At 59.1% G+C, this 17,367-nt stretch overlaps 1 protein-coding gene across 3 annotated transcripts; it reads left to right on the top strand.

Annotated features, from left to right (window-relative positions):
* Positions 1-6,093: 6,093 nt before the first annotated feature.
* Positions 6,094-13,840, top strand: ZMYND19 (zinc finger MYND-type containing 19). 3 transcript variants are annotated; one of them, XM_072960593.1, is made up of 6 exons: positions 6,105-6,279; positions 7,570-7,629; positions 8,401-8,507; positions 9,121-9,261; positions 12,932-13,112; positions 13,276-13,569. In XM_072960593.1, exons 1-6 carry the CDS (start codon positions 6,229-6,231, stop codon positions 13,417-13,419), a joined length of 684 nt encoding a protein of 227 aa, XP_072816694.1. In that variant the 5' UTR covers positions 6,105-6,228; the 3' UTR covers positions 13,420-13,569. The 3 variants fall into 3 exon arrangements, with proteins under 3 accessions (XP_072816693.1, XP_072816694.1, XP_072816695.1); XM_072960594.1 differs by lacking the exon at positions 12,932-13,112 and adding an exon at positions 6,840-6,956 and having other exon boundaries at positions 6,143-6,279; positions 13,276-13,840; XM_072960592.1 differs by lacking the exon at positions 12,932-13,112 and having other exon boundaries at positions 6,094-6,279; positions 13,276-13,840.
* Positions 13,841-17,367: the final 3,527 nt, after the last annotated feature.

Below are 17,367 nucleotides of genomic sequence, written 5' to 3'. Positions count from 1 at the left end.
GGGTTGCCCATAGGCACCCAAGAGAACTGGCACTTCTAGGCATGAGTTTGGGGGAGACAAAGGAGTAGATTTGTTAGACCCTTGTTTGTAGATGATAGGTCTATTCAAAACGCTGGTGACATCAGAGTTGGAGGGTGAAAGCCACAGAAAGCTAATCTAGCCCTCCAGCGACCTAAGAGGGGACTTACAGGCTGGAGGGGTCCCCCTGAGCCAGGCTGAGGAAGGGGAGGGGCCAGGCAGTCCCCAAGGCCAGGGGTACGCAGTAGGCAGCAGGGCCCCCTGGCCTCCCCTGATTCCAGTGCTCCAGGAGGGAGCATCTGATTGGCCGGCTTCAGACACTTTCCTGTCAAGACTATGCAAGTGGGGTAATCCCTGAACAAGGAGGTCTGGGTGCCCATGGGATGGAGAGGATTGTGGGCAGCCCCAAAATATCAGATGTCCACCCAGAGTCAAAAAGGGAGTGTTTCAGGAAGGAGGGAGAGAGTTTGTGTGGGCTGCTGCTGAGATGGAGGAAATGGGGACAGAAAGTAGGTGCCCTTTATCCCAGGTCTCCCTTATCTCCCACCTCAGACCCCCGCAGGGCTTCCCACACTGACCCTGTCTCCCTCCTGCCCCGTGCTGGAAACCCTGCCACTATGCCCTCCCATCTGCCATCACTACCAACACCCAACCTCTCTTCCTTTCCTCTTTGGTCTTTTGGACCCTGGAACCTGGAGGTTCTACAGCGTAGCTGCTTGTTTTCACACAGCCCCTGTACCCTGAGCCTGGAGGTAGGGTGGGTGCCCTCCTGACTCCTTGTGCTCACTTCCACACTGTTTCCCCCTTCACCCTAAAAGCCCTGACAGCTTTAACTCTCATTTTCCCAGACTGAACCCCCCCCACTGTTGTTGTCACCTTCACAGCCAGGCCCTGCCCCCTTATCCTTTGGTGACTTCAGCTCCCAACTCACTCACTGTCATTCTCTCTAACACCACTCGTGCAGGAATTCTTAGTGGCTGCACAAGTGACCCTGGAAGTTTCTGGTATCTATAGCTGCATAACAGACCTCCCCAGTTCATCACTTACTCCGAAAACTCGGCTGCGTTCAGCCAGAAGCTCTTCTACTCTGCGTTGTACCTGTCAAGGCTAGAACGTCCCAGATGTCTTTTTTGCTTGCATCTGACACATTGACTAGGGTGGCTGGGGTAGCTGGGGGCTGGTCAGATATCCGTTCCCTGAGGTCTCCCCACATGCTTTGTTGAGAGTCTCCAGGTCATGAGACTGACTTTGTGTGGGCAGACCCCCAAGGAGGGGGAAGCTGGGCTCAAATCTGGGCTCAGAAGCCCCAGAACTTTCCACTACATTAAATGCATCAAGAAAGTCACAGGCCTGGTGTGGGTGGAGCATCACACCTGAGACAACTTACCACCCCCGCCAACAGCAGAAGAACCAGCAGGCTGAGCCCGATCTAGGTCACAGAATCGCGAGACAAGCAATAGTGATTTCAGCCACTGAGTTTTGGGGTCATTTACTGTGCGGCAGCAGATACCTGGAGCAGACACTGGCACTCAGGAGTGAGAAGCCATTACAAAAGTCTAAAATGTGGCCCTTACCTTGGAAGCAGGGAGCGAGAACACCGCTGATGGGGGCTGGAGGGTTAGCCGTGTCAGGTATTGGCAGAAAGGTGGTGAGACTGTTGCCTGCGGCAACGTGGAAGACAAAAAATGTACCTAATGATCTGACTTTCCTGGCAGAAAGTGTGAAGGGCCAACTGGCTTCTTTCAGTTGTTTATACTAAAGGCAAATAAACAAAGGAGAAATGAACTTAAGAAGCACTGTTCCAGGTCCCAGCAGAAGCTGGAGGAATATCTCAAGCTAGGTCTCGCAGCTGCGAAGTAAAATCATTCTCAGTCCCAGCCTTTCCAGGTAGCAAAAGGGCTTGGGGTGAGAAACGGCACCCAGGGCACTGGCAGCAACACGGGGACTCAGAGTAGCATCAGGGGTGTGGCGCAGGATGCCCTGCTAAGACCCCTGGGGGATGGCTCCTGTCAGCCACACGGGAGGGCTTCCCAGTGTCTTGGGGTCACTGTCCTGCAGCACCTGGCTTGTCGTCCATGGCAGACAGGAGCCATCTCAAAGATATTTGAGGTGTGGCTTTTGTCTAATGAAGTGACTTGGAATTTGATGCATAGAAAATCCACAAAGTTTTTCTTAAGAGTTGGAGCTGCTTGAGCTAAAATGGACAAAGTTTGAAATAAGAGGCAAGAATTAGGCGCAGAAGAAGAAGCCGGGAACTCTAGAAAACAGTGGATTAGGGAACCACGTGCAGGGAGCAGCGAGTCCTTGAAGGAACATTGTGACAAATGCCTGCTGGATTTCAGCAGTGCTGTTGAAGCCTAGAGCCTTGGTGAGGTGGTGGTTCTGAGGTCTTCATGTGGGAGAAGCATGAATTATCAGGGACCAGAGGGTGGACTGGGGGCAGGCTGGTCCACTGGTGGCCCCCCAGTGGACCACACTTTCCAGGACTCACACTCTTGTCCACATCCCTCCCGCGTGGATTCCAGGCTTGCCCGCAGGACTTGCTTTGGCCAGTGGAATACCAGCAAGTGTGACTCAAGCACAGGCCCACTGGGACTTGTCACTGGGAGCAGTCCAGGCAATCCTGCCTGGGTAATGAGACACTCTACAGAGAGGGTCCCCTGGAAGAGAGACGAGTGCCGCAGGCAAGTTCCCAGCTGAGCCCAACTAAAGGAGGGACCTAGCTAACACCGTGAGGAACAGAAGAGCGCCGGTCAATCACAGAGCTGTGCAGTATAGTGAATCCACATTGTTTCAAGCCCGGACATCTTGAGTGGCTTATCGCACGTCACTGGGCAACAGAAATCGTGATCTTCACCGGCTAATGCAGCCCCTTGGGGGTCTTAAGGCCACACAACTCTGACTCACCTGCCCCCTCGCTCGTTCCCTCCAGCGTCCATCCTTTGGGCCTCAGGGGGACCTCCAACCCTCGGACCCGCCCCTGCTGGGGTCCTCTGCTCTTTCCTCACTCAGCTCAGATGCCCCAGGCAGGGCAAGCATTGGGACCACTCTCTTTTAGACCGTCCTCCTCTCTCTCCCCTCCCCTCACTCCAGTCGCCCAGCACAGCCACAGTCTTGGCTAGATCTAACTCTCTTCTTCCACCTTGCCTTTTCCGGAGCAGCCTAAGTAGGCTGGAGAAAAACACAGTCAAGAGGGGAGGGTACAGCTCAGTGGTAGACTGCGTGCTAGCATGTACGAGGTCCTGGGTTCAATCTCCAGCACCTCAGTTAAAAATAAATAAATAAACCTAATTATCTCCCCTCAAAAAAAAAAAAAGAATTGGGTGGCCACTTAAATGATAGACCAGTGGCCTCCCATTAAAAAAGAAAAAGCACACACACAGTCACACTGAAGGGTCCCCTTCACATTGCGGGGCCACCCTACTGTGCTTCCTGTTCCCTCCTGGTCCTCGTGGTCCTCTCTCCTCCAACCACTAGCAGCTGCTCTTTTCTCCTCACCTTCAACTTGTTTCCTGAGAAGGCAGAAACTTCTCATCAGAAGAGAGCGCCCCCGATTCCGACCTCCACACCCACACTCCTCTCAGACTCCCCTCCAAACTGGCGGAGCTGAACTATCCCCTAATGCTCTGTCCACCGCCTCACCTCCCACCCCATTCTCCCCTGTGGGGTCATTCCCACTGGTGAGCCATGTGCCATTTCCTTTCCACTATATCTTGACTTGCCTTTTCTTTCCCACTTTGGCTGTTTCTCTGCTCCCATTTTCAGCAAAACCGCCTCAGAAGAGTTGTCTGTCTCCAGGTCTCCAATCTTTCCTTCCACACCCCTTGACACCGCATCGCTCACTTGTGCAGGGAGCCAGCGCCCAGCTCCACTCACAGTCTGGGACCTTTCAGCAGCTTCTGGGGCTGATCCCTCCTGAGCACACTTCCATTGCCTTCACCTGGCTCCGGGCTCCTCCTCTTTCAATCTCCCTTCCCCTTAATGTGAGTACCCAGGGCTCAATATTTGGTCCCTCTTCTTCTCTGTCTGCATTTCCGCCCAGGGTGATCTCATCCAGCTGTATGGCTTTAAACACAACAAATACACTAATGAATGCCAAATTTATACCTGGGCTGGACGCCTCCCTGAGCTCTGTACTTGTATATTCAACTGCCTTATAACCTTAATACCTAGCATGAGCAAGAAACACATTTTTGTGCTGCTAAGTCCCTGAGAATTCAGCGTCGTTTGTTGCTGCCACAAAACGCAGGCTCTGCTGGGTGCTGCAGAACACTGCACCGAAGGTGTCCAAACACCGTCAGCTCTTAGCGGGGCGCTTGCACTAGCTTCCTCAACGGCCTGCCTGCCTCCGCTCTCTCCCCTACAAACTGCTATCTCCATCAGCCAGCGGGATGCACTGAAAAGCTATCCCTGTCCCAATCCTCCAGTGGCCTCACTTTCCTGAGTGTAAAAGTCAAAGCCCCTTGGACCTGGAGATGGTCATTCTAAGTGAAGTAAGCCAGAAAGAGAAAGAAAAATGCCAAATGATATAGATAATACGTGGAATCTAAAAAAAGGACACAGATGAACTTAACCTACAAAACAGAAACAGACTCACAGACATAGAAAACAATCTTATGACTACCAGGGGTTCAAGGGGGTGGGAAGCAATAAATTGGGAATTGGAAAATTGCACCTCTTGGGGAGGGAGGGAAATGTTACGTATCTGGATTGTGGGGTGGTTTCATGGGTGCATACAGCTATCCAAATGCATCAAATTGTACATCTGAAATACATGTAGTTTACTGTGCAAGAACCATACCAGAAAAAAGGTGTTAAAAAAAAACAAAAACAAACAAAAGAAATCAAAGTCTTTACGAGAGCCCATGTGACCCCCTTCTGACCCCCTCTCTGGCTGGTATCCTGTTGCTCTCATTCACTCCAATCTGGTCACAATGGCCTCCTCCACTTTTCAAACACTCCAAATGTGCCCCCAGTTTACGGCCTCTGCACGGGCTCTTGCCTCTGCTGGGAACTCTCCTGCACACCCACACAGGGCTCTCTCACTCTCCTCCTCCGTTTGTTCCAATTACTTGTCACTGGGGCCTACTCTGCCCACCACCTTCCAGAGGCCCCCAGCTCCCTGATGCTGGTCCACTTGTTTTCCCAGAGCATTTATTCTTTTCCAACAGGGCCTGTAACGCACTGGTCATGGGCCTTTTCTGCCTCCCTCACTGAGGGCCGGGGGTGACAGCCCAGCTAGAGTGGTTGCCAGGAAACAGACAGAAGCCCCCAAAGTCGTCAGGCCTTGGAGTTCCTGTTCGGGAAGGACCTGGCCTAGCTTGTTCAGCACGCTGCCAGGGAAGGCTGGCGTAGGCCGGGGATGGGCCAAGGGGTCCTGGCCCAGGCCCCTGAGAGGAGGCTGTCAAAAGAGCAGGAGGGCGGGCCGGTGCCCGGCCAGCCAGGGCCGCTCGCGGGGCTCCCAGGTCCGGTCGGCACTGGCCCCCGAGTCCCTACGTCACAGCAGCCCCTGGGCTCCGAGGCCCCGTCCCCACTCTGGCCTCCTGCCCGCCGCCCGAGGACTGGGGACCGTTTACGGGGAGCCACAGCTAGTCCCGCGAAGACCCCGACCTACAGAGCCTGGACCGCACCGGGCGCGGAGCCAGGCCGCCCTCCGCGAGGGGCGGGGACCCGGCGCGGGGCAGAGGCCGGGTCGGGGCGGCGAGGTCGGGGGACGAGGGTCGGGGACCCGGGACCGGGAGCGGGTAGCACCGCCTCCCGCACAAAGCTTCCCGCGAAACTGACGTCGCGCGGGGCGGCCGCGCAGGCACCGCCCCCGGCCGCGCCCCTCCCCCGCACTCGCCTTTCTCCTCAGTGCGCTGGCGCACTCGGCCTCCGCCAATTGGCCGCGGCGTGGCGGCGCGCGCCGGCCGGCGCAGTGCGCGCCTCGGGATTGGCCGGTCGGCGGCGGGCGGGGGTGTGTCAGCCCGCGCCCCGCCCCCGGTCCCGCTCGCTGTGGTGCGCGCGGCGGCGGCGGCGGCGGCGCGTGGCAGGTCCGGCGGGCGCGAGGCGGCGGCGGCCCGAACCCGGCCCAGCCTCGTCCCGCCCGCCCGCCCGCCTGCCCGGCCCCGAGCCCGACCTCGACTCGTCCGCCTGGCCCGCCCGGCGGCCCCGCCCTGGCCCCGGCGCCTCCCGAGGGAGCGGCGCCGCCGGCCGAGCGCAGGCCCGGCCATGACCGACTTCAAACTGGGCATCGTGCGGCTCGGCCGGGTGGCCGGGAAGGTGAGCGACGCGGGGCCGGGGTCCGGCCGGGGCGTGGAGCGCTGGGCCGGGGGCCCGGCCGGGGCTGGGGTAGGGAGCCGGCGTGCGAGGCCTGGGGCGCTAGGCAGGGACCTGGCGGCCAGGGCGAAGCTGGGGATCCGGGGAGTGAGTCTGGGGGGCGTCCGGGGACCGGGGACTCGGGGGCGGGCTGCCCCAGAGTACAGGCCGGCGGCCCGCCACCCGCACAACCGCTCGGCCCCAGGGCCCCGACCGTGCGCCGTGGCCGGGGGAGGAGGGGGCCGGCGGCTGCGCTTGGGGCTGCGGGAGCGCAGGTCCTTCCGAGGTGGCGCGCTCGCTCTTCGCCGAGACCGTCGTGTGCGCGCCGCCCCGTGCCTGCCGGTCCGTAGTGAGCTTCGCGCAGGGTTCGTGCTGCCAGCAGCAGCCGGGTTTGGCTGAACCTCAGTGAGCCTCGCCGGAGCAGGGCCTCCCTCTGCTTCTCTCCCTTACCTGGCCCCGCCCTCCTCGTGTGCGAGGCTGGGGCTTCCTGGCACCTGTGGGCATTGAGGCTTGGCTGTTTCCAGGAGCCGGCCGGCCGTGCAGCTGCACCAGCCACGGACCGTACCCTGGATGGGAACCCTGTTCCCATCACCAGCGGCAGAAGCTTCTGGTAGGAGAGGAGCAGAGGCGGTCAGACGAAGGTAAAACCGGTTCAGATTCTGGAAAAAAAAGATTTCTAGGCAAGAGTGAGATTCGTCCATTTGAGGGACCGGTCCTGCCCTTCCTACAGGAGGGATGTTCGTTTCTAACTAGGGTGGGGTGGGCTTCCCCGTTAACTCAGATCCCTACTACCTCAGTGACCGGTTGCACTGATGGCCTCCTTTAAAACTTACCTGGGACGTTTTAGGCTGACAAAAGGTAGAATGAACAATTGAGCTCCTGTGTAGCAACCGCCCAGCATAATAAGTAAACGCCAGTTGAAACCTTCTGGATACTTGGTCTCAGCCTGGGCCCCCTCCCGGGCTCCGGTGGGATGGTGGTTTTGGACTGGGTCTATCAGCACGCAGACCTACTGCTTAGCCGCTGGCAGTCCTGTGGCTCTTCTTATGGTTCGTCTTGAGCGGAGAGGAAGTGGAGCCTGATACCTCCTCACACAGTCGCAGGGGGGAAGGACCAGGTCTGGCACATCTTCCTGCTTTCTGGGGTGGACTGCCCTTCGCCTGCTGGCCACTCTTAGTCTGAAGGGGCCATTCCTGCTCATTCTTGTACCTCATGCGGGTTCCGACTGTAATGTTTTGAAACCTTAATTTCCAGACCAAGTACACGCTGATCGATGAGCAGGACATCCCGCTGGTGGAGGGCTACTCCTTTGAGGTGAGCATGGCCGTCCCTCTGCTGGTCCCGCCCAGGGAGGGTCAGGAGGCTGGCTCTTCTTCCTGTGAAGTGAGGGCAAGACCTGGCACACGAGCGCCTGAAGCTGGCCACCGAGGCCCCAGCCAGAACCCAGGTCCCGGCAGAACCTGGCCATGGATGCCCAGTGGAGACCCCACCCCACCGCCTCAGCCGTGCTCACCTTCCCTGCTCTTCCTGAAAGAGACGGAATTGTGTCATGTTTGTGATGGGGAGTTCAGTGGACAAGCCTCTGTCCCCTAGGAGGCCCCCACCTTCTCTCTGGCTGTGGCCTGCGGCCCACCTGCTGCTCTGTGCCCTAGTCTCACCGGCCTGAGCTCCCTGCCCCAACTGCGCCCTGCCCGACGCCTGTTCCTCTGTGTCCAGTCCTTACCTACCCTTTTCCCTCCAGAGCCTCTGGACCCACCATAGTCCTGAGCCCTTCACAGTTTTGCTTACTCTTTCACGGGCTTGCCTTTTTTTCTTACTGGGGGCTGGGGACTTTTTTAAGGGCAAGGAAGCCTATTTCTCTGTCCACAACATTTTGCAAAGAGGGTTCTCGAGCTTGTCTCAGCTCAGTGTAGCAGGGTGCTAGGTGCCATGTCTTGGGGAGCTCTGCAGACCCCTGGGGTCCCAGAGACGGGCCTGGCCTTCGTGCCTCCAGCTTGTTCGTTTCACTCATTTTTCTAAGAGGAACTTGGAATGTTGTTGAGAACTGGAGGCTTCTTAACAGCCCTTTTCCCTGTTTCTTCTCAGGCCCGGATGGAGGTAGACGCAGATGGAAATGGTGCTAAGATATTCGCATATGCCTTTGACAAAAACCGCGGAAGGGGGTCGGGAAGGCTTCTCCACGAGCTGCTGTGGTGGGTGTTTTCGGCTGCCGTTTCCCCCTTGGCCGGGTTGCGGGTGGGTGCTGGTGTACATGGGGTGGGGGGAGCCAGCAGGGCCCCACCTTTGTTGTCAGATTGTCCTTCCCCAGGTCTCCTGCCTACTCTGGTATTCTTGCCACTGACCGGGGTGGGGGGGTGCAGGACGGGGGGAGGACTGACAGCATGACACCGACAGGGCAGCTTGGAAGTCTTTGCACACCATGTGTGCTCTGCACACAGCCACTGGGGGGGGGCGAGGGCTGGTCCCTCCACTGGGCTTTTGCTGAGCCTGGAGGTGGGATGTGGGGAAGGGCCTTCTCTGTAGTGTGAACAGTGAGGTTCTGAAATACTTGGGGCCACTCAGATGGGGCGTTCTCTAGGCTGTGGGTTGGATGGCTTGGGGTTCCACCCTTGGCTTCCTGCTGCCTAGCTCTTAAATCCAGGGGCTGGGCTGTCCTCATGGCCTGTCCCGTTTGGGATGCAGACCAACACCCTTGGGTTCCTCTCAGCAGGCTGGTTCCGGATGAGCCTGTCAGTGTGACAAGGGGCCAATTGAGATGTTTGGGAGGGTCGGAGGAGCGCATGTGGACAGCTGTCTGTTTCCTAGGGAGCGGCACAGGGGGGGCATTGCCCCCGGGTTTCAGGTGGTGCATCTCAACTCGGTCACTGTGGACAATCGTCTGGATAACCTGCAGTTGGTGCCGTGGGGCTGGCGGCCCAAGGCCGAAGAGATCTCCAGCAAGCAGAGGTGGGTCTTCCTGAGGCCGGGGCTGGGGCCGAGATGCCCCCAAGGGAGGACCCTCCGAGCTCACTGCCAAGATGGGCTGGGGTCTGCTCTGTGCTCTGGGTTGAGGGACCTTGGTTACTGTCCTTGAGAGTGGGCGGTCCTTTTTTTTTCATTGGGGGAGGATAACTTTTTAATAGTTATCTTTTTGGGTTGGTCTTCTGAATTGGCTCTCACAAGGAGAAGAGTTGTGTGGGCGGGGCCTCGGTAGGTAGGCAGGACTTGATACAGACATCTTTGTCTCAGGGATGCTGCTACGCATGAAGATGGGTCTTTTTGTAAATGATTTGCGTAAGTGGTTTAAGGAGCAGGATGGTGTGGTCTGGGGCCTTGGCCGCTTGGCCTCCACGTTCCCTCGGTAGGGGACCCCAGGAACAGCCCCACAGTGAGCTTCTTGGAGCCCTTGGCTTTGAAGAGCTGGAGGACCAGCTGGACCGGAGTTGGGAGCCAAAATGAGGCAGAGTGTCCCTGGCCACATGGGGATCATTTAAGGACTCCCAGGGGCTTCTGCCACCTGCTGGGGCCCCTGAACGGCTTTCCTGATGTTGGCAGTGCTGGTGCTGACCTCCCCGACAGACAGAAGTCAGCAAGGTGATGGGGTGGGGGGTGGTCAGTGTTTCTCTTGATGCTAGTGGTGGATGGAGACTGGGTGGAACCTTTGCAGCGTTCACCCTCGGGGTCTTGCCAAGCCCCACGTAGTGGAGGAGGTAGATCACATGGCCAGCTGGGCCGGGGGGTGGTCCCCAGGTATCAGGAGGCCATGTCCAGTGCGTGCTGCTGTGGCTCTGGAGCGTGTCCTGCACCCCCATAACTCCACCAGGTTCTGGCGGGCGAGGGCGGAGGGCTGGGTCTCCAGCGCTCTGGGTTTTCTGCTCTGATACTCCAGTCTGACCCTGTTTCCCTGAGGCTGCTCTCGAGAGAGGCCGCCCACAAGAGGTGAGTTGGGACTCACCTTCCTGGGGGCTGTTAGTCTAGGCTTTCATTTGCAAGCGACAGAAACGGAGCCCAGTCTGGCTGAAGCGAAAATAGGACACTTACTGGCCCCCGCTGAGACGTGGAAGCCTCAAAGCCACCACCCGTTCTCAGGAGGTGCCGCCAGGGCCGCACGCTTGCTTTCCACAGCATGAGGAGAGCTGGAATCAACTCCAGTGAGCCTGTTTTGAAGCACCCTTCTGCCCCCGTGTTGGGGACAGGAGTTTTTGTTCTTTCATTAGACAAGGTGAAGGCTGTGTTGTCGGAAGGCGTGCAGGGGCAGCCTAGCAGGCGAACCGGGTTCCCCAGGGTTGTCCAGCGTGCACGCAAGTCAGTGTAGACCTGGGGCAGCCCCCACCCAGAGATGGCCTGCCTCCTTCCGGGGTCTCTGGGCTGTGCAGCCTGTTTTGGGCAGCTCGCCCCGTGACCAGTGTTGAGGTTTACGTTCGTGCGTCTGAGCACCATTTGTTGTCGTGAGACGAAGTGACCACAGTTAAGACCTGTTTGGAAGCAGGCCGCTTACACACAGGGCTGCCCCACCTGGTGGCCTCCACGGGGCCGTGGCCTGGCTGCCCATTCTCCTCCAGGCCCAGGACCACCCCGGAGGCTCCTCCCTGCTGGTCATCCTTGGTTTGCCAGTGGGGTTCAGGCCCTCAGTGAGGTTCACTGCACCTGGGGTCAGAGCCAGCCTGAGTGTGGCCTGGAGTCTCCACAGGTATGGGCGTTAGGGGTCTGTCCATTTGTCCCCAGGGCCTCTGCACGGTGGCTCCTGTGGTGGGAGTAAGCGGCCCGTGACGCGAGGCAGGCACCTCAGCTCCTCCCAGACCCGCACCCTGCTCCTTGAGGGCTGTCTGACCAGGCTGGAGGGCCCCTCTGCAAAGGTTCTGCCCTCCAAAGCTGCTGGAGCTGGATCCTGTCTCTGGTAGGACTTCATCACAGGGCTCAGGAGCAGCCAGTGTCCCCCCACATCCTGGCTTTCACTCTTCTTTAAAAAATGTTTTTACTGTGGTAAAGTACACATAACGTTTACCGTTTTAACCACTTTTGAGCACATGGTTCAGCAGTGTTAAGCACGTTCACACTGTTGTGCAGCCGTCCCCCCCATCCGTCTCTAGAACTTTCTCACCTTCCCAAACTGAAGCCTTGTGCCTGATAAGCACTGAGCCCTCGGCCCCTCCCCGAGGCCTGGCCCCGCTGTTGCGTGAATCGACAGCACTAGGGACCTCGTGGATTCAGACAGCAGTTGTCCTGTGATGGGCTCATGTCACTTTGCCTCATTTATGTCCTAAGAACTCATCCGTGTTGTAGCTTGTGTCAGAATTTCCTTCCTTTTCAAGGTTAAGTCATGTCCCACTGCATGTGTATATGTGCCTAGGTATACATACACACGTGTCTACACACATGCACGTCACACACGTTGGTTTACCCCTTCCTCCATCGACGGGCACCTGGGTGGCTTCCACCACTTGCCTTTTGTGAGCGATGCTGCCATGAACACAGTTGTACAAACAGCTCTTCACGTCCCCGCTTTGGATTCTTCGGAGTGTGTGCCTAGAAGTGGTGGAACTGCCAAATCATGATAATTCTGTTCACTTTCTGAGGAACCAGCATGCTGTTTTCCACGGCATCTGCCCTGTTTCACGTCCCCACCAGCAGTGCGCAGAGGTTCCAGTGTGTCCGCGTCCTTGCCGACACTTGTTTCCTGTTTGTGTGGGAGTAGCCGTCCCTGGGAGTGCAAGGTGTCCCTGTGCGGTGGGGACGTGCGTCTTCCTGAGGACGGTGCTGCTGGCAGCTTTGCACGTGCTTTGGGCCATTTGGGTGTCTGCCTCGGGGAAACTCCTGCTCCGATGCCCTGCCCATTGTGAATCAGGTTGTTGGGTTTTTTGTTGAGTTGTAGAGGTCTTTATATTGTCTGGGTGTTAACCCCTTGTGGGATGTAAGATTTGCAAGTAATTTTCCTCATCCTGTGGGCTGCCATTTTACTGATGCACAAAGGTCTTGAATTTCCATGACGTCCAGCGTGTCTGCGGTTTTGTTACTGTGCCTCTGGTGTCATAACCCTGATCGTTGCCAAATCCAGGGTCAGGGAGCTTCTGTCCGATGTTTTCTCTAAGAGTTGTATTGTGTTTAGGTCCTTGATCCATTTTGAGTGAGTTTTGCAGGTGAGTTTAGAAGAGGCTGACCCTTCCCTGTACTGGTGCCTCCAGGCCTGGCCCAGGAGAGTGGGCGGGGCGGGGGTGCTTCACACACCCTTCCCTCTTGCAGTGCAGGTGGTGCTCCTGTGAAGGCGGCCTGCGCTTGCCCCGCCCCAGGTAGAACTCTCCAGTTTCAGGCTTGGCCTGCCCTACGCAGGAAGCCCTGAGAAGGACACACAGCAGCTTCCGGTCGAAGGAGAGGTGGCCCAGCGGCTGGGCCTGGGGTCTCCAGGCACAGGGAGGTGGTGAGGGAGGCTGACGCCGCCCTGCCCAGTACCTTTCAGAGGGAGGTTAAAACGGGCTAAATGCCTGGTGTCAGGAAGAGGTGCGCCTGGCAGCAGGGTGAGCTCAAGGACAGTCAGGCTGCCCGTCAGTGTAGAGGAAGCCGCTGTCTGCCGCCGCGTTGCCCTTGTCACCGCCGTGCCTGGACCACTGGCCAGAGCATGCGAAGTTGGCTTTCCTCGCAGGGAGCAGAGCTTGTACTGGCTGGCGATCCAGCAGCTTCCCACGGACCCCATAGAGGAGCAGTTCCCCGTGCTGAACGTGACCCGCTACTACAATGCCAACGGGGACGTGGTGGAGGAGGAGGAGACCTCTTGCACCTACTACGAGTGCCACTACCCGCCTTGCACCATGATGGAGAAGCAGGTGGGCGGCTGCCTGGCCTGGCCTCGCTGTGGGGCCCGCAGACCCCTCGCCTCTCCCGGCTGCCCTCCCCACGGGGGCTGTTCCTCGGTCCGCCCTGAGCGGCCCTTGCGGTCCTGTGGCCGCTCCCCAGGGTGACCGGGCACGCCGTTCTGTGTGCTTTCAGCTCCGCGAGTTCAACATCTGTGGGCGGTGCCAGGTGGCGCGCTACTGCGGCTCCCAGTGCCAGCAGAAGGACTGGCCGGCCCACAAGAAGCACTGTCGGGAGAAGAAGCGCCCCTTCCAGCATGAGCTTGAGCCGGAGCGATGACCGGGCAGTGGAGCGTGCAGCCCTGCACTCGCGGCTTCCCATCTCCCTGGGGCGCTGCCAACACCGGCAGGCGGCTGGACCCGGAGCTGCCGCAGGAGTCACTCCCGCACCTGCGCTGGACCTGGACCCGGACCCAGACCCAGACCCGGACCTGGACCAGCACCACCGCCCGGGGCCCCATGCCCTGCGGCCCGGCTCCTGGAGCTCAGAGACAGCTGGGAGGCTCCCGCGGACGCTTCTCCTTATTTATATGTTAATACGTTTGTAAACTCATGTACAGTTTTTTTGGGGGGAGGCGGTGGGGGGCAGAGGTTACAATTGGGTCGTTTGCTGTAACACCTGAGCTCCCGGGCTGCTGAGTCAGGCAGGGCGGCGGCCTGGGACTGTGGCACAAGGCGAAGTAAAGGGTGGGACCGCCTGGCGTGCCGGCTGCTCTCTGCTCTCCTCATCTGCCATCTGGGGGTGGGGGTGCGAAGGAGACCCAGACCTGTCCTTGTCTTTGTCCTTGTCCTGGGGCAGGAGCTGCTGGGGGTTCTTACAGGTTGCCCGCTGCTCTGGCCCCGGCCCTGGTGAATTCTCATTCGACTCATACACTGAGTGGGTGGGAGCTGGGGGCAGGAGGTTCTGCCCGGCAGGCCCGCTGAGGTTCCCCCTATGAACTGGAGCGCCCCAGAGGGGTGAGCACTGCTTCCCTGGCTGCTGGGCTGTATCCCCAGGCCAGGCCTCCCTCTCTGTTCCAGGAGCCACAAACCTCTGAGAGCTGGGCAGCACCGGGTACACCTGCAGGGTTACTTGGGGCCAGGCCGTCCGGCTGGGGACTTGCTGGTCTCCAGGGCCAGCCAGCCAGCCTGCTGGAGGCCTTGTTCTTGGGAGAGTGAAGGCTGACCACACCAACTCTGACCGTCTGTCCCGGGCCCTCCCTGGCCCCACGTTGGTCCTGCAGGCCCCTGCCACACCTTCCCCTTTGCCACCTTCTGCCATCTTCCAGGAGGCTGCGTGCTCTTGCTGCTTCCCCGGGCTGGGGCCAGCCACTTGGTGGCCGTTGGTCTGTGAGCTGAGCTTTTAGTAGCTCCTTTTACAGAACTTGGCGCCTTCTGGGCATGTGTCCCGGAAGTCAGGGCTGGGGACACCGGTGAGAGCAACATGCAAGGAGCAGGAGGAAGACTGTCCTGACCCCAGGGGAAGGCAGGAACTTTATATGCTTCACGTGGGTTTTACTGAAAAGACTGCTGCTGTGCACGTTGCGGGCAGTGGGCCTTCCAGGTCAGGACCTTCTTGCTGCATAGGTGGGGTTGGCTGTGGGCTCCGCCAGACCCTCGGTGAGCAGTAGTGGGGCTCAGGAAGCTACCAGGAGGAGGGCGTGTGATCCTGAAAGACAGTCACAGACAGCAGCTGGCTGGAGCCCTTGGGACAAGTCCAGGGTGGGATAACCCCTGCTTCTGGAGGCCAGCTGTGGCTGGGACTGTTGAGGTCGGGGCCTCCTGAGTAGGCCAGCACATTGAGGTTTCGGCGAGCGTCAGGCATGGAGCCGTGGGTGTGCTCAATTTGCTTTCAAACACAGGCTCCTGGGCTGAGGAGGCCTGGAGCGTAGGCTGTGGGTCTTGCCTGTGTCCTTTGGGGGGCAGTCGGGGCAGACCTCCAGCCTGTTCACATTCCCTGACTGGCACCAACTGCTCTGTGGTTGGCTGTTCATAGGGCAATTACACTGAAAGGGAAGCGGCGGGGTCTCGGCTCCCCCGTAGGATCCACACTGGGCCCTGACCCTGGTTGCTTTCTGCCGGGTCTCATGGGCTCATCTGGAATAGCCTTGACCGGGGGATTGCTGTCTGAGGTGACTGCAGGAGCCACTGCTGTAGCTGGTGGCTGTCCCCTACCTGAGGGTGCTGTGCCCTGTGCTGGGTGATAGGGACCCTGAGTCTGCTGGTGCAGGGCCCTGCGCTGGGGCGGGGCAGGTACTGTGGGGCTCCAGGCGTTCACTCACACCCCTACCGTGGCCTCTGCAGTGGACACCCTGCTGAAGGCGTCCCAGGGTCCATAGACGGCTCTTACCCATTTGCATCCATTGTCTTTCATCTGATGACCCGCCCCAGGTTTACTTTCTCTTTTGATGGCTCTGACCTCTTGACCTTGATAGCCACACATCTGAGAGCCTCTGAATGTTCAGCATTCACTCACATGGTTGAAACGTGGGCCTTGTTCTTGACTGTTTGGAGCATGGTGTGGGGCTGCTTGACCAGACTGCCTTTGGTACCAGGTCAAATCAAGACACGTGGCTCCAGGGCGCCCTGTTGCTTCCTGAAACCGTTTCTGCTGCTGTGCTGCAGCTGCCGTCCTAGCTGTGGACCCACGCCTGTATTTCCAGCCGTAGAAACCACTTTGGAACCACAGGCTCACTACTCACGTATCCACGTGGACTTCAGTCTCATGTCCAGGTTCCCAGGGCTACTGCAACAAAGTGTTACAAACTGGGTATTGTGGGTGGAGGGTATAGCTCAAGTTGGTAGAGTGTGTGCTTAGCATGAGGTCCTGGGTTCAATCCCCAGTACCTCCTCTGTAACATAAGTAAATAAACCTACCCCCCCCAAAACAAAACAAAACACCCAACAATGTATTGTCTGGGTGCTGGAAGCTGGAAGCCTCATGTCCAGGCATTGGCAGGGCTGGGCTCACTCTGAAGGCCCAAGGGAAGGGAAGGTGTGCTCCGGACTCCTGGCTTAGGGCAGCCATGCCCTGTAGCTCAGAATACCTGGCAATCCTGTCTTTATGTTTCCTTCCGTCTGTGGGTGTCTGTCTCACAGTCCAAATTCCCCCTCATAAGGAGGCCAGGCCTAGTGGATTAGGGCCACCCTAATGACCTGGTTTTAACCAGAGTACTTCTGTAAAGTCCCTGTTTCCAAAGGTCACACTCTGTGGTACTCAGCTTAGGGCTTAAACATATCTGTGGGGGATACACAATTAAGTCCTTAAGATAGCCCACACTTGCGTTCTTCAACATTCTGTTGAGTCAACTGATTTTATTGAACGGTGTCAACACGTACTTGGTCTCCCAAATCAGATCATGACTGCTGGTCTCCCTTGCATCCTAAGCCTAACTGGCAGGCAGACCCTGCCCCTCTGCCCAGACCCTGGTTCTGCGTGCCCTCTGTTCACCTTCCCGCCCTCCACCCCTGCCAGTGCCCTCCGGCCAGCCCTGTCTGCTTTATGTGCTGTCCGGCCGGCAGGTCTGCGCCCCGCGACGCACCGCACTCAGGCCCTCCAGAGGGTCAGGGAGGGCAGCCCAGGCTCAGCCCCTTTGCGTCAGACCCTGAACTCGGCTCCCTGGGTGTCCAGGCCCTTTACCCACCCCACTCCCATGCCCTGCTTTCCTCTATCAGCTCAGCTGTCCCGAGAATCCGTGCAGGACACGCGGCGCGCGTCTCCCAAGCCCGCGTCTGGGCGGCCGCTAAGCGCGAGGGACGCACGTAGGGCCGGCTGAGGTCCGCCGGCCGGCAGGGGGCGCGGGAGCCCGGCCTCCCTCGCGCGGGGCGTCTACGGAGGCCGGAAGTCCTGCCTTGGCGCTCCGGAAGGAGTCGCGGAGAGGGGACGGCGGCGGAAGTGGGGGGAGTGTCGCGCCCGAGCTGAGCAGTGCCTCCCACCATCCCGGCCCTGGCCCCGCTCTCGCCGCAGCCCCGGGCCCGCCGACCCTGCTCTCAACCTGGCTTCATCCGCCCGCCTCCGCCACCCACTCTCCGCCACCCCGGTCGCCGCCGCGTCCTTCTCCGAATGCTGGGCGGCCGGCAGTCGGGTGCGGCTGCTGCAGGCGGTGGACGCGGAGCACACTGCGGACTCGGTGGAGTGGTGCCCGCTGGAGGGCTGCAGGCGCCTGCTGGCGTGCGGCACCTACCAGCTGCGGAAGCCGGAGGACCAGCCCGCCGATCCGGGGGGCAAGGTGCGCGGTGCCCTCCGGCC

This window comes from Vicugna pacos, chromosome 4 (genome assembly GCF_048564905.1).
Source record: "Vicugna pacos chromosome 4, VicPac4, whole genome shotgun sequence".
Lineage (NCBI taxonomy): Eukaryota > Metazoa > Chordata > Mammalia > Artiodactyla > Camelidae > Vicugna > Vicugna pacos.
Note: the sequence above shows the minus strand (reverse complement) of the source record. Positions and strands in the feature narration are given on the sequence as shown.

Excerpts from the sequence above, each read along its gene's own strand:
- ZMYND19 (XM_072960592.1), top strand. The coding sequence starts at position 6,229 with ATGACCGACTTCAAACTGGGCATCGTGCGGCTCGGCCGGGTGGCCGGG. Across the intron at positions 7,630-8,400 it reads TGGAGGGCTACTCCTTTGAG|GCCCGGATGGAGGTAGACGC; the intron begins GTGAGCATGGCC and ends GTTTCTTCTCAG. Across the intron at positions 8,508-9,120 it reads CTTCTCCACGAGCTGCTGTG|GGAGCGGCACAGGGGGGGCA; the intron begins GTGGGTGTTTTC and ends TCTGTTTCCTAG.